This window comes from Ranitomeya imitator, chromosome 2, assembly GCF_032444005.1.
Source record: "Ranitomeya imitator isolate aRanImi1 chromosome 2, aRanImi1.pri, whole genome shotgun sequence".
In the NCBI taxonomy this organism is placed as follows: Eukaryota; Metazoa; Chordata; class Amphibia; order Anura; family Dendrobatidae; genus Ranitomeya; species Ranitomeya imitator.
The window spans coordinates 324437252-324458930 of NC_091283.1; the positions used below are offsets into that span (position 1 = coordinate 324437252).

Sequence of the window (21679 nt, forward strand, 5' to 3'; positions counted from 1 at the left end):
TTTTTTATATAGCTTGTGTTTAATTGTGAAACATTTTTTTAGCAATTTTCAAAGTTTGAATTTTTATGCCCTAAAATCAGAGAGATATGTCACATAAAATAGTTAAATAACGTTTCCCACATGTCTATTTTACACAATTTTCTGAAACTTTTTTTGCTAGGAACTTGTAAAGATTAAAAGTTGATCAGCGGTTTCTCCTTTTTCCCAAAATTAAAAAAAAAAAAAAATTTACAAAACAATTTGTTTTAGGGATCACCTCACATTTGAAGTGACTTTGAGGTGCCTATATGACAGAAAATACCCAAAAGTCACACTATTCTAAAAACTGCACCCCTCAAGCTGCTCAAAACCACATTCAAAAAGTTTATTAACCCTTCAGATTCTTCAGGTCCTTCATAGGAATTTTTTAAATGTGGAAAAAAAAATGAACATTTAACATTTTTTCCACGAAAAAAATACTTTAGACCCAAGGTTTACAAGAAGAAAATGGACCCTAAAATTTGTTGTGCAATTTATACTGAGCATGACAATACCGCATATGTGGAGGAAAACCACTGTTTGGGTGCACCGCAGAGCTTGGTAGGGAAGAGCGCCATTTGACTAATTGAATGCAAAATTTGCTGGAAGAATTAGCAGATTCCATGTCGCGTTTGAAGAGCCCTTGATATGCCCAAACAGTGAAACTCCCCCTCAAGAGATGCCATTTTGGAAACTAGGCCCCTCAGGGAATGGATCTAGATGTGTGGTGAGCACATTGAACTCTCGAGGGCTTCACAGAAGTGTATAACGTTGAGCCGTGAAAAATCACATTTTCCTCACAAAAATATTATTTTAGCCTCAAATTTTGCATTTTTATAAGGAAAACAGGAGAAATTGCACCATACAATTTGTTGTGCAATTTCTCCTGGTTATGCTGATACCCCAAATGTGGGAGAATACTACTTTTGAGGCACAGTGCACAGCTCAGAAAGGAAGAGGTGCCATATGGGAGTTTGGATTTTGCTGAATGGTTTGAGAGTGCCATGTCACACTGGCAGAGCTGTTGAGGTGCCAGAACAGAACCCCCCCCATCATATTACAAACTACACTTCTCAATGAATTAATCTAGGGGTGCAATAATCATATTGACACCACGTGTGCCTCACATAATTTTATACCATTGAGCGTTGAAGAAACGAGTAATTAAATTTTTAATTAATTTTTTTCTTTTAGCCCCAAATTATTAATTTTTCTAAGGGCTAATAGGAATTTTTTTCAAACAAACTGAGGTCCATTTTTTCATGAGTGCGTCAATAACCTACATGTAAATCGGGAAATATTTTTGAGGCACAGTGCAAAGCTCAGAAGTGAAGGACCGCATACTACAGTGCAGATTTTACTGTTAGGGTTTGCGGGTGCCTTGACCCTCTCGGAGATCCTCTGAGTTGCCAGAACCCCAGCAGAATATTCCCTATAGTGAGGAAGATGGAGGCACTGTGGACGCCATAGGACCTGTGAACCGGAGGTGTCCATCTTTTTAGGACTGCATAAAAGTGCTGTCGGACACAGTTTTGTGCATTTCTGAAAAGGACAAAGCTGAACAGAGGCCAGACGAAGTTCAGAATAACTCTGCTGCCTCATTAAAGTGAATGGATCCCTTGGGGGTTTCATCTGAATCTCATCACTTGGAGATTTAGATGGAAGCCCCAGAGTAAGTGCTCAGCGTAGAGCGCTTTATAAATGTAATCCCAAACATTATGTAAAATGTTCCCAATAAAAGCTTCAAATCAATCCACAAAAAAGCAAGTTCCCACTCAGGTCTGTCATCTGTTAACGGAAATATAGGGGGCTTCCACGTTACTGGAAGCACAAAAGGCTCTGGAAAAGTGAAATGGCTCCATAACTTTCCAAAGAAATTCAACAAATTCTGCGCTCTCAAATACAAATGCCCCCTCCCCCCCTTCTGAACCCCACAGTGTAACTAAACCACATATAATGTCCACATTTGGCATTTCTAAAGCAACGAGAGCCCGCCTAACTTATGGGTGTGTGTCTCCAGAAGCACGAGGTGGGCATAACGTACCGGTGCCTGCAACGTACTGATTATAGCAGCATACTGGTCACTACAATGACAGTTTGAAACTTTGACTAGTCAACATTCATTGCTGCTTGTTTCTGGAAAACACCCATGGAGTCAAAATTGTCACTGCACCAGTAGATCAATTCGAAGAGGGGTATATTTTCCAAAATGGGGTCACTTGAGGGGTGATTCTGCTCTTCTAGCAATTAGGGGCTCTGTATATGGAGTCCGCAAGCTATTATAGCAAAATCTGCGCTCCAGGAGGCAAATAGCGCTCTGTCCCTTCCAAGTTTCTAGTATGGCCAAGCACTACTGTACAGCCACATATGGGGTATTGCCACTTTCAATAGAACTTGTTGGACAAATTAAGGTGCCCTTTTTACCCACTTCTTGTGTGAAAATGTAAAATCTGGGGCTAAAACAAAATTTTGGTGTTAAAAATGTAGTTGTTTTTTCTTCACTGCCCAATGATATAAAATTATGTGACACACCCGTGGTGTCAACATGATCACTGCACCCCTAGATGAATTCATTTAGAGGTGTTTTTTATAAAATGAAGTCATTTATTGGGGATTCAGTCTGAATCACATACTTCAGAGATTTACATTGGTGTAAGCGCACAGCGCAGAATAAATATGAGCCAAGCCTTATTGCAAACCACAAAGATGTTGCAGGGTCTCCGATCCAAAGGCAAAGAGGCAGTCTGCTGTGAGCTCAATCACATCACTTAGGGGGTTAAAGTACCGCAGGAGCGGTGTGGGACCACTCCTGGCACTGAGTGTCGGGTGTCAGCAGTCAGAATCAGCTGAATCCCAGCGGTGATCGCGTTTGCACAGGCCGTGTGACAGCAAAATCGTCGGGATGTCAATATGGTTACTGGGACATATGGATACGTCCAAGATGGGAAAGGGGTTAACAAAGCCAAACATGAGGAATGACAAGGGATTGCCTTAATAGTGGACAACCACTTTAAGAAAATGCAATTATTAGTTAAAACATTTCCAACATTCTGAACATGGAAAAGTCTTCTCCCCTGTGTGACTCCTCTGATGTTTATTAAGAGTTAATTTCTGTGTAAAATATTTTCCACATTAATCACATGAAAGAGGCTTCTCCCGTCTGTGAATTCTTTTGTGACTAACAAAATCTGATATCTGCTTAAACATTTCCCACATTCTGAGCATGAAAAAGGCTTCTCCCCTGTGTGGGTTCTCGGGTGCATAACAAAATCTGATTTATGCTTAAAACTTTTCCAACATTCTGAACAGCAAAAAGGTTTCTCCACTGTGTGAGCTCTCTGGTGCTTAACAAAGTTTGGTTTCTGTGTAAAACATTTCCCACATGCTGAACAGGAAAAAGGATTCTCCCCTGTGTGAGTTCTCTGGTGCACAATAAGATTACGTTTGTGGTTAAAACTTTTCCCACATTCTGAACATGAAAAAGGCTTCTCCCCTGTGTGAGTTCTCTGGTGACTAAGAAGATTGATTTATTCACAAAACATTTCCCACATGCTGATCAGGAAAAAGGCTTCTCCCCTGTGTGAGTTCTCTGGTGCTTAAACAAATTTGTTTTCAGGTTAAAACACTTCCCACATTCTGAACAGGAAAAAGGCTTCTCCCCTGTGTGGGTTCTCTGGTGTGTAACTAGTTTATATTTGTGGTTAAAACATTTCCCACATTCTGAACAGCAAAAAGGCTTCTCTCCTGTGTGAGTTCTATGGTGCACAACCAAATCTGATTTCTCGTTAAAACATTTCCCACATTCTGAACAGCAATAAGGCTTCTCCCCTGTGTGGATTCTATGGTGCTTAACCAAGCCTGATTTCTCGTTAAAACATTTCCCACATGCTGAACAGGAAAAAGGCTTCTCCCCTGTGTGGGTTCTCTGGTGCTTAACCAAGCCTGATTTCTCGTTAAAACATTTGCCACATTCTGAACATGAAAACGGCTTCTCCCCTGTATGGGTTCTCTGGTGGGTAACCAAAACTGATTTCTTGTTAAAACATTTGCCACATTCTGAACATGAAAACGGCTTCTCCCCTGTGTGGGTTCTCTGGTGCTTAACCAAAACTGATTTCTCATGAAAACATTTGCCACATTCTGAACATGAAAACGGCTTCTCCCCTGTGTGGGTTCTCTGGTGGGTAACCAAAACGGATTTCTCATTAAAACATTTGCCACATTCTGAACATGAAAACGGCTTCTCCCCTGTGTGGGTTCTGTGGTGCATAACCAAAGCCCATTTCTGTTTAAAACATTTCCCACAATCTGAACAGGAAAATGGCTTCTCCCCTGTGTGAGTTATCTGGTGCTTAAACAAAATTGTTTTCTGGTTAAAACACTTCCCACATTCTGAACAGGAAAAAGGCTTCTCCCCTGTGTGGGTTCTCTGGTGTGTAACTAGTTTATATTTGTCGTTAAAACATTTACCACATTCTGAACATGAAATAGGCTTCTCACCTGTGTGAGTTCTCTGGTGCACAACCAAATCTGATTTTCGGTTAAAACATTTCCCACATTCTGAACAGCAATAAGGCTTCTCCCCTGTATGTATTCTCTGGTGCTTAACCAAATCTGATTTTCGGTTAAAACATTTCCCACATTCTGAACAGCAAAAAGGCTTCTCTCCCGTGTGAGTTCTATGGTGCACAACCAATTCTGATTTCTGGTTAAAACATTTCCCACATTCTGAACATGAATAAGGCTTCTCCCCTGTGTGAATTCTCTGGTGCTTAAGCAAATATGATTTCTGGTTAAAACATTTCCCACATTCTGAACATGAATAAGGCTTCTCCCCTGTGTGAATTCTCTGGTGCTTAAGCAAATATGTCTTCTGGTTAAAACATTTCCCACATTCTGAACAGGAAAAAGCGTTCTCACCTGTGTGGGTTCTTTGATGTATAACAAGCTTGTGTTTCTGGTTAAAACATTTCCCACATGCTGAACAGGAAAAAGGCTTCTACTTTGCGTGGGTTCCCTGGTGCTTAACCAAAACTGATTTCTCGTTAAAACATTTGCCACATTCTGAACATGAAAACGGCTTCTCCCCTGTGTGGGTTCTGTGGTGCGTAACTAAAGCCGATTTCTGTTTAAAACATTTCCCACATTCTGAACAGGAAAATGGCTTCTCCCCTGTGTGAGTTCTCTGGTGACTAAGAAGATTGATTTATTCACAAAACATTTCCCACATGCTGATCAGGAAAAAGGCTTCTCCCCTGTGTGAGTTCTCTGGTGCTTAAACAAATTTGTTTTCAGGTTAAAACACTTCCCACATTCTGAACAGGAAAAAGGCTTCTCCCCTGTGTGGGTTCTCTGGTGTGTAACTAGTTTATATTTGTGGTTAAAACATTTCCCACATTCTGAACAGCAAAAAGGCTTCTCTCCTGTGTGAGTTCTATGGTGCACAACCAAATCTGATTTCTCGTTAAAACATTTCCCACATTCTGAACAGCAATAAGGCTTCTCCCCTGTGTGGATTCTATGGTGCTTAACCAAGCCTGATTTCTCGTTAAAACATTTCCCACATGCTGAACAGGAAAAAGGCTTCTCCCCTGTGTGGGTTCTCTGGTGCTTAACCAAGCCTGATTTCTCGTTAAAACATTTGCCACATTCTGAACATGAAAACGGCTTCTCCCCTGTATGGGTTCTCTGGTGGGTAACCAAAACTGATTTCTTGTTAAAACATTTGCCACATTCTGAACATGAAAACGGCTTCTCCCCTGTGTGGGTTCTCTGGTGCTTAACCAAAACTGATTTCTCATGAAAACATTTGCCACATTCTGAACATGAAAACGGCTTCTCCCCTGTGTGGGTTCTCTGGTGGGTAACCAAAACGGATTTCTCATTAAAACATTTGCCACATTCTGAACATGAAAACGGCTTCTCCCCTGTGTGGGTTCTGTGGTGCATAACCAAAGCCCATTTCTGTTTAAAACATTTCCCACAATCTGAACAGGAAAATGGCTTCTCCCCTGTGTGAGTTATCTGGTGCTTAAACAAAATTGTTTTCTGGTTAAAACACTTCCCACATTCTGAACAGGAAAAAGGCTTCTCCCCTGTGTGGGTTCTCTGGTGTGTAACTAGTTTATATTTGTCGTTAAAACATTTACCACATTCTGAACATGAAATAGGCTTCTCACCTGTGTGAGTTCTCTGGTGCACAACCAAATCTGATTTTCGGTTAAAACATTTCCCACATTCTGAACAGCAATAAGGCTTCTCCCCTGTATGTATTCTCTGGTGCTTAACCAAATCTGATTTTCGGTTAAAACATTTCCCACATTCTGAACAGCAAAAAGGCTTCTCTCCCGTGTGAGTTCTATGGTGCACAACCAATTCTGATTTCTGGTTAAAACATTTCCCACATTCTGAACATGAATAAGGCTTCTCCCCTGTGTGAATTCTCTGGTGCTTAAGCAAATATGATTTCTGGTTAAAACATTTCCCACATTCTGAACATGAATAAGGCTTCTCCCCTGTGTGAATTCTCTGGTGCTTAAGCAAATATGTCTTCTGGTTAAAACATTTCCCACATTCTGAACAGGAAAAAGCGTTCTCACCTGTGTGGGTTCTTTGATGTATAACAAGCTTGTGTTTCTGGTTAAAACATTTCCCACATGCTGAACAGGAAAAAGGCTTCTCCTTTGCGTGGGTTCCCTGGTGCTTAACCAAAACTGATTTCTCGTTAAAACATTTGCCACATTCTGAACATGAAAACGGCTTCTCCCCTGTGTGGGTTCTGTGGTGCGTAACTAAAGCCGATTTCTGTTTAAAACATTTCCCACATTCTGAACAGGAAAATGGCTTCTCCCCTGTGTGGGTTCTCTGGTGCTTGACCACAGCTGTGTGGGTTCTTTGGTTTATGGTATTTCCATATTCTGAATGTGAAAATGACTTATTTTCGTTAGGAGCAGATTGTGTTTTAATGCTTATTTTGTGACTTTCATTTTCCTTTGTAGTCAGTAATAAATCAGGAGACAGAACCTGTTTCAGAGGATCAGATGACAGAACTTTGCTGTGAAGGGAAGATGGTATATCTGAAGTCATGGCATTCAATTCAGTTGCATCCTGTGGGATTTCGAGATCATCCGATTTAAAAATTGAAGATGTCAGCTGTCCCTCTGGTCTCCGGGTACAGTCATCTGCTAAGAAAAAACAATTATTTTTGAATAAAATATCGTTGAATTTTATATTTTTGAACATTTCAACTTAAAGGAAGTTGGTCACCCAAAAATGGCCTATAAACTAAGGCCCCCGCATCAGGGGCTTTTCTACAGCATTCTGTAATGCTATAGATAAGCTCCCGATGTAAACTGAAAGATGAGAACTAAAGGTTAGATTATGCTCACCCAGGGGGGGTCCCTCTGCGGTCCGGTTCGATGGCCGTCGCGGTCTGGGTCCGGCGCCTCCCATTTTCACAGGATGAAGTCCTCTTGTCTTACCGCTGCAGATCCGGCGCAGGCGTACTTTGCCCTATTTAGGGCAGAGCAAAGTGCTCCAGTACGCAGGTGCATGGGAAAGGTCAGAGGCGCCCGCACACTGTAGTGCTTTGCTCTGCCCTCAACAGGGCTAAGTACGCCTGCGGTGGAGCCGTGGCAGGAAGACAAGAAGAGGACATCATCCTATGAAGATGAGAGGCGCCGGACCCGAACTGCGACGCCCATCGGACCGGACCGCAGCGGGACCGCCCCATGGTGAGTATAATCTAACTGTCACGCTCGCGCCAGTGCTGGTTGGCGTGGGCGTGTGGGGGTGTGGCCCCACTGGACCACAGACCAAACTACCCTGGAAGGGGCGTAACTAAGTAGCTTCCTAGGTGTTCGCTGGAGCCTCTGATGGTGAGGTCAGACTTGTGCAATAGGAAGCTACCAGGTACCACTTCAGGGTGATGTCTGGCTGTGGCTGCTGATCCCCCGGAGAATGGAACATAAATGTTAGGAGTCCAGTTTCCTCTGCTGCACAGGGGGAATCTCGATCCGTGTCTGCTGCGGTCTCCCATTCAGCATCGGCCGCAGTGGGGTCTGCTCAGCGGAGACGTCGCTCCCAGCGTCTCGCTGAGGCTGATTCTGTGCATAGGGTCACTACTGCCTTTCCTGGCTTTCCTATGGTACCCTGCACTGATCTGCGGCGAGCAGGCCTCTCTGGGACTAAGTCCTTATTTACACACACTGAGCATGCCCAGGGCAAGGTCTCCCATTGGAGGTCGAGGGTCACATGCTCAGGTACTGCAGCGCATCCCATTGGTCCTCCAGGAAGGTCCTGAAAGGGCAAAACTTCGGTAGCAGCTTCCTGTGCTGCAACTATATAAGCTGCGCATGACCGCACGGCCATACGCTAGTATTGTCTAAACTTATGTGCTTTGCGCCAGTGTGGTCACATGTGTGTGTTCAGGGACCCGGCTGAAATAAGCCCCTAGAATGCTGACTCCTCCGGCGAGTTTTGTGTATTTGCGTGACCACTGACTGCTCTCTGTTTGGGCAGTTAGACTCCACAGAGGCACAGGCTAACAGGGCACAGTGCTTTCCTTTCACGGCTACTCAGTGAATTAACTGAGTTAGTCTATACCGCCATATAGCTCCGCCGTTTGCTAGCAGCAGGTACTCCTGCACGGTGGACCCCGGGCTGCGAACGCACAAATATCAATAAACATCTCTATTTACTCGGTGCGTTCCGCTAGCCTTAACAGAATACTAGCGCCAGGGTCTGGCTAGTAAATGGCGGACATTCAGCAATCTTTGCGGTATATCCAGCAGCTGGAGGGTAGGTTGGCGGCTCTCGAGAGCTCAACCTCAGCTATGGATGTTACCGCAGTTGCTGTACAGGCTGCTAGCGTGGCTGCAGCAACCTTGTCCACTGCCACCCCTGTTCCGACATTATCTCACCTCCCGCTGCCAGAAAAATTTTCTGGAAATAGCAAAACTTGTAGGGGATTCGTGAGTCAGTGCTCTATTCACCTCGAGCTCCTGGCTGCACGTTTTCCTACAGAGCGGGCTAAGGTGGGATTTATTGTGTCTCTCTTGTCGGACAGGGCGTTGGAGTGGGCTACGCCGCTGTGGGAGCGTGGTGATCATGTGGTGCAGAGTGCTCCGTTGTTCCTGAGCATTCTGAAACAGGTCTTTTTAGGACCTCAAGTCACCCATGACACAGCGCTCCAACTACTGGCATTAACTCAGGGTGAGTCCTTGGTCAGCCATTTTTCCGTCCGCTTCCGTACTTTAGCTTCCGAGCTGGAGTGGTCGGATAAAGCCCTTATCCCCATATTTTGGAGGGGCCTGGCTGACCACGTTAAGGACGCTCTGGCCACTAGGGAGATTCCTGCCACACTGGAGGAGTTAATAACTTTCTCTACTCGTATTGACCTCCGTTTTAACGAGCGGAGGTTGGAGCGAGCCCAGTGTAGGCAGAGGTTTCGGCTGGCTCCCACCTTCGCCAAACCTTTGGAATCTCCAGTCCAGGCATCCGAGTCACATGAGGCCTTAGAGGTGACACGAGCGGGATCCAAGTCTCAGTCCGCCCGTGCACATAAGGTCCGTCATGTTTGCCAGCAGTCAGGACATCTTGCCTCCAGGGGTCCTCAGCGGTCGGGGAAACATCAGCGTCTAGTGGCAGTTGGAGGAGGTACACTAGACACGGCGCCGTTTGCCTCAAAGTTGTCCTTCAAGGGGACAATTACCATAGGCCCATCCACTCTTATGGTCGAGCTATGCGTGGATTCTGGGGCAGAGGGTAACTTTATGTCTTCCGCTTTTGCCCAGCGTCACGCAATACCCTTGGTGATGCTCGCCAAGCCAGTAACCGTTTGAGTGGTAAATGGGTCAACACTACCTTCACAGATTACCCACCAAACCATTCCTTTCACGCTATCTGTGTCTCCATCACATCAGGAGATAATCTCCCTATTAGTCATTCCTGAGGGAATTGATGAGGTCCTGTTGGGGATACCATGGCTTCGCTACCATTCTCCTCATATTGAGTGGTCCTCTGGGAGAATTTTGGGATGGAGTAAATCCTGCGAGGGTAGATGTCAGAGGGAGTGCGTTCAGGTTGCTACTACACAGGTACCCGCAGATCTTTCCTCTCTCCCCAAGCACTATTGGCCCTATGCAGACGTGTTCTCCAAAAGAGCTGCGGAGACCCTTCCGCCTCACCGCCCCTATTGTTAATTCTGTCACACCCGTCTTAATTGTCTGTGGTCAAATTGGTTCTCTAAGAGTGAAAGTACGTGCACGGAGGAAAGAATCACAGAAACAGTGGGTCATGTCTCAAATGCTTCTCGCCTGGTTTAATCGTCGCAGATTGCCTCCTTTTATAGGAGTAAAGCACATTACATCATGGGTTTTTCCAACTTAACACTTATCAGAAGACTCTTTTGATCTTTACATGTTCTATGTTATTATCTTTATTACTATAGTACCATTAGTCTAATGATTATTACTTTTAATCTATTCCTGTACCATTATCGCCCTAATGGCGCCTTTGGGTCAAGCTGACATCTGTCTCTGCACGTATTCTACTTATCTTTGGTTTATTGGCGATCGATTCACCTTCGTGCAGATACATTTACTCTAGATAAGGGTAGGGGATTTACACAGCCTTTCTTAAAGTCCATCTGGATACTGGGTGTATCCTGGTACATCCTGGTACACAGTGATCAACAGAATTTAGTCTTATAACAGAGAATCAGAAAACCTTAAAGCTACATGAATCTAATATGTATATATATATTCAGCAAAGCGTCCATATAAGTTTGATTTCAGTATATCTTCATATGCCATATAGTATCTCCATAACACTATGACTGTCCTATTGACCTCTTGCCTGGTGCTGAGCCTCCCCGGGGTCGAGTCTATCCGTTGTCTCTCCCGGAGATGGAGGCAATGTCCCAGTACATCCAAGAGATTCTGGCAAGAGGATTCATTAGGAAGTCAGTGTCACCGGCAGGGGCTGGGTTCTTCTTCGTACAGAAGAAGACTGGAGACTTACGTCCATGCATAGACTACAGGGGTCTTAACGCCATCACCGTTAAGAACAAGTACCCATTACCCCTGATATCTGAGCTTTTTGATAGGCTACGGGGAGCAAGGGTATTTACAAAGTTAGATCTGCGGGGTGCTTACAACCTGATTCGCATCTGTGAGGGGGATGAATGGAAGACGGCTTTTAACACCAGGGATGGGAACTATGAATATCTGGTGATGCCCTTCGGGCTCTGTAATGCCCCAGCCATTTTCCAAGACTTTGTGACCGACATCTTCCGGGATATGCTCACCACCTCGATCGTAGTCTATCTGGATGATATTCTCATCTACTCTCCAGATATTGACTCCCATCGGAGAGATGTTCGCAAAGTCTTCGACTTCTTACGGGCAAACTCCCTCTACGCCAAGTTGGAGAAGTGTGTGTTTGAGCAGGAGTCCTTGCCTTTCCTTGGTTATATCATCTCTGCCCAGGGTTTGGCTATGGATCCTGCCAAGCTACAGGCTGTAATGGACTGGCAGGAACCCCATTCTCTTAAAGCGGTGCAGCGCTTTATGGGGTTCATTAATTACTATCGCCAGTTCATTCCACACTTCTCAACTTTGGTAGCTCCCTTGGTTGCCCTCACCAAGAAGGGAGCAAATCCCAAGTTGTGGTCAGAGGAGGTCTCCAAGGCTTTTCTCTCGATTAAGTCACACTATCCTACATCGCCCCGATGTAGATAAACCATTTATCTTGGAGGTGGATGCGTCATCCGTTGGTGCTGGAGCAGTCCTTTTCCAAAAGGATGCTCAAGGTCGGAAGCATCCTTGCTTCTTCTTCTCCAAGACCTTCACACCAGCGGAGAGGAATTATTCCATCGGGGACAGGGAGTTACTAGCCATGAAGTTGGCTTTTTCAGAGTGGAGACACCTCTTGGAGGGAGCTCGCTTTCCTTTCCAAGTCTTCACTGACCACAAGAACTTGGTGTACATACAGACGGCCCAGCGGCTGAATTCTCGCCAGGCTAGATGGTCCCTGTTCTTCTCCCGGTTCCATTTTACTCTCCATTTTCTCTCCGGGGAGAAGAACGTTCGTGCCGACGCTCTCTCCTGCTCCGTAGTGTCATCTGTGGAGGAGGAGGAGGAGCCTCGGCTTATTGTCCCTTCTGAGAGCCTGAGAACTGTAGCTCCGGTTTCGCTAGAGTCTGTGCCCCCGGGCAAGACTTTCGTGCCAGCTAACTTGCGACCGGAGGTTCTCTCTTGGGCTCACTCCTCCAGAGTGGGTGGACATTTTGGGACCAAGAGGACATCTGAGCTTTTGGCGAGAACATACTGGTGGCCGCATATGGCCCGAGATGTCAGGGACTATATTCAGGCGTGCGTTTCTTGCGCCCAGAATCGGTCTCCTCGGCAACGGCCTGCTGGGTTGCTTTACCCTCTACCAGTGGCAGACAGGCCCTGGGAGATGGTCGGGATGGATTTTGTGGTGGGCTTACCCAAGTCGCGTGGCTGCTCCATTATTTGGGTTGTCACCGACCATTTCTCTAAGATGGTGCATTTGGTGCCGCTCCCTCGGTTACCTTCTGCACGGGCCTTGGCGGTGTTGTTCATTAAGCACATTTTCTGATTACATGGTATGCCTGATAAGATTGTCAGCGATCGGGGTCCCCAGTTCGCGTCTCGGTTTTGGAGAGAGCTCTGCCGTTTACTCAGCATAGAGTTGAACCGCTCCTCTGCATATCATCCCGAGACGAATGGGTTGGTGGAGAGAACTAACCAGACTCTGGTGACATATTTGCGGCATTTCGTCTCTGCTAGGCAGGATGACTGGGCATCTTTGCTACCTTGGGCGGAATTTGCCTTGAACAACGCCGTAGCCGATTCCACTGGCCAGACTCCTTTTCTCCTTAATTACGGCCAGCATCCGCGTGTCCCTGTGCCCATGCCCGTGTCATCCACCGATTCTAGGGTGGCAGACTGGGCGGTTGAGGCACGTGACATCTGGGACCGCACACAGGATGCCATCCGGGCCTCCAAGGAGAGAATGAGGGTTTCGGCAGATACACATCGGCGCCCCGCTCCGGTCTTTGCTCCTGGCGACTTAGTGTGGCTCTCCGCCCGTAACATCAGGCTGCGAGTTGAGTCCACTAAGTTTGCTCCTCGCTACATTGGCCCGTTTAAGGTTCTGGAACAGGTCAACCCTGTGGTCTACCGTTTGGCTATTCCTCCACACCTTGGTATCACCGATACTTTTCACGTTTCCCTCTTAAAGCCCGTTCGTTTGTCCCGGTTTTCTGAGTCATCTGCTGAGACATCGGGTTCATCCACGGATGAGTTTGAGGTGAATGCTATTGTGGGGTGCAAGGTGGTACGTGGCAAGAAATTTTATCTGGTGGACTGGAAGTTTCACGGCCCAGAGGATAGAACCTGGGAGCCTGTGGAGCACATTCGGGCTCCGCTGCTTATTGCAGCTTTTGAGCGTAGTGAGGCTCAGGGAGGGGGGGCCCTAGGAGGGGGGAGTAATGTTAGTTGAGTTTCCTCTGCTGCACAGGGGGAATCTCGATCCGTGTCTGCTGCAGCCTCCCATTCAACATCGGCCGCAGTGGGGTCTGCTCAGCGGAGACGTCGCTCCCAGTGTCTCGCTGAGGCTGATTCTGTGCATAGGGTCACTACTGCCTTTCCTGGCTTTCCTATGGTACCCTGATCTGATCTGCGGCGAGCAGGCCTCTCTGGGACTAAGTCCTTATTTACACACACTGAGCATGCCCAGGGCAAGGTCTCCCATTAGAGGTCGAGGGTCACATGCTCAGGTACTGCAGCGCATCCCATTGGTCCTCCAGGAAGGTCCTGAAAGGGCAAAACTTCGGTAGCAGCTTCCTGTGCTGCAACTATATAAGCTGCGCATGACCGCACGGCCATACGCTAGTATTGTCTAAACTTATGTGCTTTGCGCCAGTGTGGTCACATGTGTGTTCAGGGACCCGGCTGAAATAAGCCCCTAGAATGCTGGCTCCTCCGGCGAGGAGTTTTGTGTATTTGCGTGACCACTGACTGCTCTCTGTTTGGGCAGTTAGCCTGTGCCTCTGTGGAGTCTAACAGGGCACAGTGCTTTCCTTTCACGGCTACTCAGTGAATTAACTGAGTTAGTCTATACCGCCATATAGCTCCGCCGTTTGCTAGCAGCAGGTACTCCTGCACGGTGGACCCCGGGCTGCGAACGCACCAATATCAATAAACATCTCTATTTACTCGGTGCGTTCCGCTAGCCTTAACAATAGACAGGCAAGTGGGCACGGCTGGCACTCTGGCAGACAGGCGGGCACGGCTGGGACACAGGCAGGTGGGTACAACAGACACTGGCAGGCAGGCAGGCACGGCTGGCTCTCTGGTAGGCAGGCAGGTACAGCTGGCTCTCTGGCAGGACAGGCGGACAAGACTGATACACTGGAAGAACCGGTAGGGACCGGTCTGCAGGCAGGTATGTAAGACAGGCAAGAACCTGTTCAGACAGGAGAACTTAAGAATAGGTAGAGAAAGACCGCAAGAGCGGATGCAGAGCGAAAGCACAGGAGCTAGAGCCAAGAACAGCAACACAGGAGACGGAGCCAAGAGCAGGAGGTGGTGCCAAGCACAGAAACACAGGAGACGGAGCCAAGAGCTGGAGGGGGAGCCAAGTGCAGAAACGCAGGAGGCGAAGCCAAGAGCTGGAGGCGGAGCCAAGTGCAGAAATGCAGGAGGCGGAGCCAAGAGCTGGAGGCGGAGCCAAGTGCAGAAACGCAGGAGGCGGAGCCGCAGAGTGAGAGCTGAGCGGAGCCGCGGAGCAGGGCCACAGAGTGCAGAACAAAGTCAGAGTACAGAGCAAAGTGCAGAGCAAAGCTACAGAGAGCAGAGCTGAGAGCAAAGCCACAGAGTGCAGAGCTGAGAGCAGAGCAAAGTCAGAGTGCAGAGCAAGACACAGAGTGCAGAGCCGAGAGCAAAACCAAAGTGCAGAGCAAGGTCACAGAATGCAGAGAAAGGAGCAAAGCAAGGTTGCAGAGAGCGGAGCCGAAAGCAGAGCAAAGCAGGACACAGAGGGCAGAGCAGAGCAAAGCTAGATACAGTGTGCAAAGCAGAGCAAAGCAAGACACAGCGTACACACAGCAGAAAAAGCAAACCAAGACAGGGATATAAACGGACACAGGAACAGGGCTAGACTAAGACAGAATCAGCAACGAAACAAGGCAGAGAGACATGGACACAAGCCAGGGTACGACGCCCCTCTGGGTGGTGGACATAGGCCAGGGTGCCAAGCCCCACTGGGTGGCTACACAGGACACAGACCAGGGTACAACGCCCCCCTGAGTGGCAGACGTGAGAGTAAACGAGACAGGGCCTGGCACCTCAGCAGCAAAGAACTGACTGAGGGAGTGAGTTGCACAGGCCCCCACCAATGGGTGGGGATGTCTTAAATACAGGAAGCCTCATGTCGATTGGCCAGGGACACCTTAGCAAGGTGCACACAGTCTCTATAAGAAACAGGAGTTTCCGGCGCCGCCCCCATATGCACACAGATCATGAACAGAGCAAACAGCAGACATGAGGCACACAGCATGGAGCTGGCAGCAGAGAGAAGTCACAACAAGACCCAGAGAAGTGAGTTTGAGTGTAATGCAGGTGGGGGATGGGAGGCCATGCAGTGATGCCAGCAGAGTTGTTACACTAACCTTTATTTCTCATCTTTCAGGTTACATCGGGGACTTATTACAGAATGCTGTAGATAAGCCCCTGATGACGGTGGCCTTAGTTTATAGGCCATTTTTGGGGTGACAGATTCCCTTTAAACTGTCCATAAAAATGGCAAGCTATGTAAAAAAAAACTGTAATTATTTACCAAGACAATGACAGTTCACTTTCTAATAGAAAACATTAATAGATGAATTAATAGTGCATGGTGTTCAACTTTTTGTTCATTCTGCCTCCCAAATATTGAATAAAAAGAAACTAATCAATGTTATGTAGGCGAAAATATCAATTCTCATCTCACAAAAAACAAGCCCTCACTCAGGTCCATCATTTGTAAATGGGAAAAAGAGACTACACACGTGTTCAAAACTGTTGTTACCCCTCGTTTAATGACAGAAAATCCCACAACAGTCACAAAAATAACTTGAATCTGACAAAAGTAATAATAAATAATCTATGAAAATGAACAAATGAATATCAGACATTGGTTTTCAACCATGCTTCCACAGAAAATAAAAAAACAAAACTTATGAAATAGACATGGACAGAGATGATGATACCCCTGAATATGTGACAAAAGGGACATGTTAAATCAAGGTGTGTCCACTAATTAGCATCACAGGCGTCTACAATCTTTTTTTATTTATTGTTACTATTGTTAGAGTCAATATACAAAAAAGGTTGCACTCTATCGTGCATAAGCATTGTCTAATATGAAATATATGAAATATGAATAGCAAAATGGCTTTTGAACATTAGGAAAATATTTGAGAGACGCTTTGCACAGAAATTGATCAAATAGTGTGAGCCCATCAACCATCGTCAAGGTGGTCTCATAAAAAAACTGATAGGTGCCTGACCTCCCTGTCCCAATGTGAACACTTACCGAAGGCCAATGTCTGTATGTCTGGGTGAATGTGGACACCTCTGTCAGCAAAAGCCTACATATGAGTTGGCCGGAACCAAGTGTGATTAGATGTAATTAAAAACCACATGGTGACGGGAGGAGTGCTCAGTCAATAAGCTAACATAGAAATGACAGAAAAAAAGACTGGCACATCCAAACTAGTGTGAATAGGTGCATACCAGGAGCAGCTACCTCCATACACCCAGACATACAGACATTGGCCTTCGGTAAGTGTTCACATTTGGACAGGGAGGTCAGGGAACCATCAGTTTTTTTATGAGACCACCTTGACGATGGTTGATGGGCTCACACTATTTGATCAATTTCTGTGCAAAGCTTCTCTCAAATATTTTCCTAATGTTCAAAAGCCATTTTGCTATTCATATTTCATATATTTCATATTAGACAATGCTTTTGCACGATAGAGTGCCACCTTTTTTGTATATTGTGTATGGAGGTAGCTGCTCCTGGTATGCACCTATTCACACTAGTTTGGATGTGCCAGTCTTTTTTTCTGTCATTATTGTTAGAGTCAAGTTATTTCTGTGACCATTGTGTGTTTTTCTGTCATTAAATGAGGGGTACCAACAATTTTGACCACATGTGTATAGATTATAACCCTCAGTGAATTAAATTTATAAAATGGAATCACTTTATGGGGATTTCGACTATTCTGGTTTTCTGTCATTTAGTTATATTAGGGTTAGGGTTGATCGAATAGCTTTGCATAACTCCTTATCCTAATAGCTATAGCGCTTACCGAATAGTTGCCTCAGGAACCTTGTTACATGGAGCGCTCCCGATAATCATCTGTTCATCGCTGCAGCTGCCTGTGTTGTGTTGCTGTGTGACACTCAACTCAAACATGCAGAGCCCGTGCCCATTTTTCGGCTATCCATGCAAGTGTTGTGACTGTCAAACAGCCACGACACATGCAGCAGCAACGCCAAACAGCTCATTATCAGTAGCGCTACAGGTATCCAGGTTACCAAGGCAGCTATTCGGGAAGCACTATAGCTATACTAAGCACTTATCTGAAGCTATTCGATCAACCCTAGTTAGGGCTTCTGCATATGGTGTGTCGAATCTTCTCTGGGATCTGTTCCTGCTGTCCAGGTGGAGTAATCTGCTCCCTACTTCAGCCAATTGGAAAGTACCACACCCTACTAAAGCTCAAAGCACATGGCTGGAATCTGCCAGAAACAGCATTGTTCTCCTCTGGTTCAGTCCTCTGAGCTCAACCTTGTGGCATGTGTATTTGCTTCCTGTTGTGAACGTGGCCCGTTTACTGACTACTGTTATGTCTTCTGATTCTGTCCTTCTGGTTCTGACCCAGCTACCTGACTATTCTTCTTGACATCTAATACCACAGAATAGCAGGTAACACCATAGTGCAAGCCTAAGGGTCCCAGTGTAAGTCCAGATACATGCAAGGGTGTTAAATGGCGATGAGCAAGGCAATCCTTGAGATATGGAAAGCAGAGAAGATAGTGCCAAGCATGTTCATGGTGCATATCTTTTGAGCTGCCAGGTGACCCAATACATTGTGTCTGCAATCTAGTCTAGCTAGATCTATGTACATTCAAATAGCGCTCCTTCCCTCCTGAACACTGCCATGTGCCCAGACAGTACAATTGTATGCAGGGTATTGTACAAAGTTGGAAAATAATTTGTAAGATCCATTTGTTTTCTATTATCCTTTGTGATCAATTCTAAAGTTGACACTACATAACGTGACACACGTCAGATATGAAAAATGGGGCCTGATTAGGAACACAAAACTGGCTGTGGGAAGAGGTTAAATCAGAGTATTTTTGACACTGACTTCTGTAATCAAAAACTGTGACTATAGACAATGACACATTTACTGAAATGATCAACCTCAACAGTCTTCATCAGTAATAAATGAGCAGCTACTGGTGAAACCTCTCTGGTGTAATTAGAGTATGGGGCTCGGTGACTTCACAATCTAAAGTATCGTAAGGGCCAATATTTTCTGTCAGGTGAGTATCAAGAAGAAATATTACACATTTAAAAAGAACTGTATATAATAGTGCAGAGCTGAGATGTCTTAAAGTGAACCTGTCAGCAGGATTGTGCACAGTAACCTACAGACACTGTCAGGTCGGCGGCGTTATACTGATTACATGGATACCTGGTGATGAAATCTGTCTTGTGGTTATTGTTTAATCTGTATTTGTAGTTTTCAGTTAATCAGATTCTTGTGCTCCTGGAGCGCCCCCAGACACAGGGCCGCGGGTTACTCGGTACCGGTCCGCTCTGTCTCAGTTCTGGGGTTGTCACGGTGGCTGGACCTGGTCCGTGACCCTGCTAAGGGGCGTCCAATAAAAGGGATGATGAAAGTCGGCTAAGATTTCGTGACGCCACCTGTGGTATTCGGTCAAGGTGACCGACGCTGCCCGGGGTCCACTGGGGTGGTGTTATGGCAGCTAGATGGTATACCTTTCCACAGGTGAAGTATGTCCCCAGGGCTTCCCGGTAGTGTAGGTGGCGATGGTGATAACGAGGACACAGGGTTGCAGTCTCTTTACCTTTTTACTGAAGGCTTCGGGATCCTCAATCCAGAGCACTGTCAACTGGGCTGGCTGAGACCGGCCGGTCCGAAGGCACATCCAGAGTTCCCTTTGCAGGTGGAAATCGTTGCCTACCACTAGCGCCTGTGTGTTGTAGTTCTTCCCTGCTGAGCATTCGGGAAAGCCCTCACAACTTCTGTTCTCGTTCTTTCTAGTTCTTTCTCTCCGTCCCCCAAGTTTATCTGGATAGGACGCATCCGTTTGACGGGAAGGCTCGGAGCTATTCTGGGACCCTAGAGACGCCCCTCTCCACGCTTGCCCCCTATGTCTGCTTAGGTGATGTATGGTAGACAGCCAACCTATAATTAACTGCCCTGCGGTATTTGAAGTAAGGCATAAAGTCAGTTACTTCCTCGGTGTTCCGACAAAAACAAAAGAAAAAAAGCGAAGGTCATACAGATGGGGATCACCACGCATTGGATTTAGCCAAAATAGAACAATTTTTATTACACTGCAATATACATGAAACAAGCAATACAGAAAACAGACAGTTTAAAAACAATTAAAAAAGGCAACACACTTGTTCCTTAGAAACAGAGCCCATAATAAGGCCTACACCTGCGCTAAAGCAAAACAGGCTATACCCAATAGGAAAAATGCCCTGACGAAGCCTCCTTTGTGGGGCGACACGCGTTGGGTCTCCGCTTCACCTGCGCTTTTGACTGTGTCATACACGTTATTGGTATTGTATTATATGGCTGCACATGGGACTTTGTGCAGGCTTAGTTACCTGCAGTCTTATCTGGTGATATGAGTGAGGCTTTTTGCCTCTGTGTATGCCAAAGCAAGGGACATGTCGACATGAGGGTTAGCATTTATGGCTGTATTTACGGCAGCATCTTGTGGTGAAAACCGTGCAAGTGCGATTATGTTATAGGATTGTCCTTTATTTTGTCCATCTATACGTACCTATGGGTCTATTCTATTGTATTACAAGTGTATGCACAGTGGTGTCCTTATAGGCATTTTTCCTATTGGGTATAGCCTGTTTTGCTTTAGCGCAGGTGTAGGCCTTATTATGGGCTCTGTTTCTAAGGAACAAGTGTGTTGCCTTTTTTAATTGCTTTTAAACTGTCTGTTTTCTGTATTGCTTGTTTCATGTATATTGTAGTGTAATAAAAATTGTTCTATTTTGGCTAAATCCAATGCGTGGTGATCCCCATCTGTATGACCTTCGCTTTTTTTCTTTTGTTTTTGTTTGATATACTTGGTTGTAGGTCAGCGTGATCCCACTGTTTAGCCCGTGGTGCCCCCTTCTTATTTATTTTTCCTCAGTGTTCCGGTCACCGGCTTCGCGCCTCAGTAGGATGTTGCCGTTCTCGGGGCACGACTCCTACTGGCTCTCCTTTGTGCTTGATCTCATTTCTCACTGTCCACAATATCCTTCGCTTCATGTCCTTTCTTTAGATGCCGCCGCAAGGTAGTGCAGGTGCGGTTCTGTAACGATCTGTCCTTGTCGCTAAGTCACTGCCAGGTTCCCACGCCTGACAGGGACCCCTCTGAATCTTCCCCGCAACACCCTCTGCCACGGGATGTTGCCTGGGCAAAACCCAGCCAGCTTCTGCCTAACTTCCTATCCAACCCCTAGTTTTACCAGTGTGAGGAGTGGCCTAATAAATAAAACCTTTTCCTCCCCCTAGTGGCCGGAGTGTGAAGTGTAATGTGTGCTTGTGATACCTGGTCAGGTGAACTCCTTTAGTGCCATCAGACGTACCATCACTCCCCTTAGCGGCAGAGCGACATTACTGCAACGACCAGGTCTCTGGGGCGCTGCACTCCCCCCCGGTTAAATCCAGTACTCCCGGACTGGGAAGAAGAACAACAGTACATGTTAGCAAAAGACATGCAAATTTTTGAAATGCAAGGAACAAATAAATATAACAATGCTTCCCTTTATGGGAGGTGAGGACACTTGAACGTTACAAACAAAAACAAGGTTAAATATTTTAAGTAACACTCTGACCATAAATAACTTCCGGTACCCTGCCGGGTATTCTACTAAGTGCAAATTCTGAACAATAATTTAACTTCTCCTTTAAGGGCGTATAGGCTGAACCCACTAAAGGCTTTCTATAAAATACTATAATGCAAACTTAACTTTTTCTTTATTTTTCTGACTTCACAAATGCAGGACCGCCTAGTTCCTTGTTAGGCCTACTGCCATTGTTCTTCTATCAGCGCAACCAACCATCTCTCTATGGTTCTCAGGAGGACTCTCTAACCCCTACGGGTTCACGGTGTTGAAATTCGGCTTCCAACTTTTCCTGTCCTCAATCTCTAGAAACATTATTAACATTTCCTAAGTCTCAACATTATTACAATTTAACTTTCTTAAGACATTATACTTAAGTGCAACACGTGAACATTCCCTTTAAGAGGGAACTGTTATGATCCGGTGACCTTGGAGCCGCATGAAACTTTCTCTGGAGTAGGTGGAAACT

General features: G+C 45.9%; 2 protein-coding genes and 1 long non-coding RNA gene across 3 annotated transcripts in view; 1 reads left to right on the forward strand and 2 right to left on the reverse strand.

Moving 5' to 3' along the window:
* Nucleotides 1-1933: 1933 nt before the first annotated feature.
* LOC138663520 (zinc finger protein 721-like) overlaps nucleotides 1934-21679 on the reverse strand; it is a 90112-nt gene continuing 70366 nt past the window's right edge. The window contains exons 10-11 of the mRNA XM_069749759.1: nucleotides 5508-7202; nucleotides 1934-4938 (exon numbers count right to left, since the gene is read on the reverse strand). Coding sequence (XP_069605860.1) covers nucleotides 3575-4938; nucleotides 5508-7202 — 3059 coding nt within the window. The 3' untranslated portion in view covers nucleotides 1934-3574. The remainder of the gene's footprint in view (nucleotides 4939-5507; nucleotides 7203-21679) is intronic.
* LOC138666481 (oocyte zinc finger protein XlCOF6.1-like) lies at nucleotides 3123-3569 on the reverse strand. Its single transcript, XM_069754699.1, has 2 exons — nucleotides 3554-3569; nucleotides 3123-3511 (listed from the first exon to the last, which is right to left on the reverse strand). Exons 1-2 carry the CDS (start codon nucleotides 3567-3569, stop codon nucleotides 3123-3125), a joined length of 405 nt encoding a protein of 134 aa, XP_069610800.1.
* Nucleotides 15568-21679, forward strand: part of LOC138663521 (uncharacterized) — a 67781-nt gene continuing 61669 nt past the window's right edge. Inside the window, exon 1 of the long non-coding RNA XR_011318205.1 lies at nucleotides 15568-15647. This is a non-coding gene — a long non-coding RNA (uncharacterized lncRNA). The remainder of the gene's footprint in view (nucleotides 15648-21679) is intronic.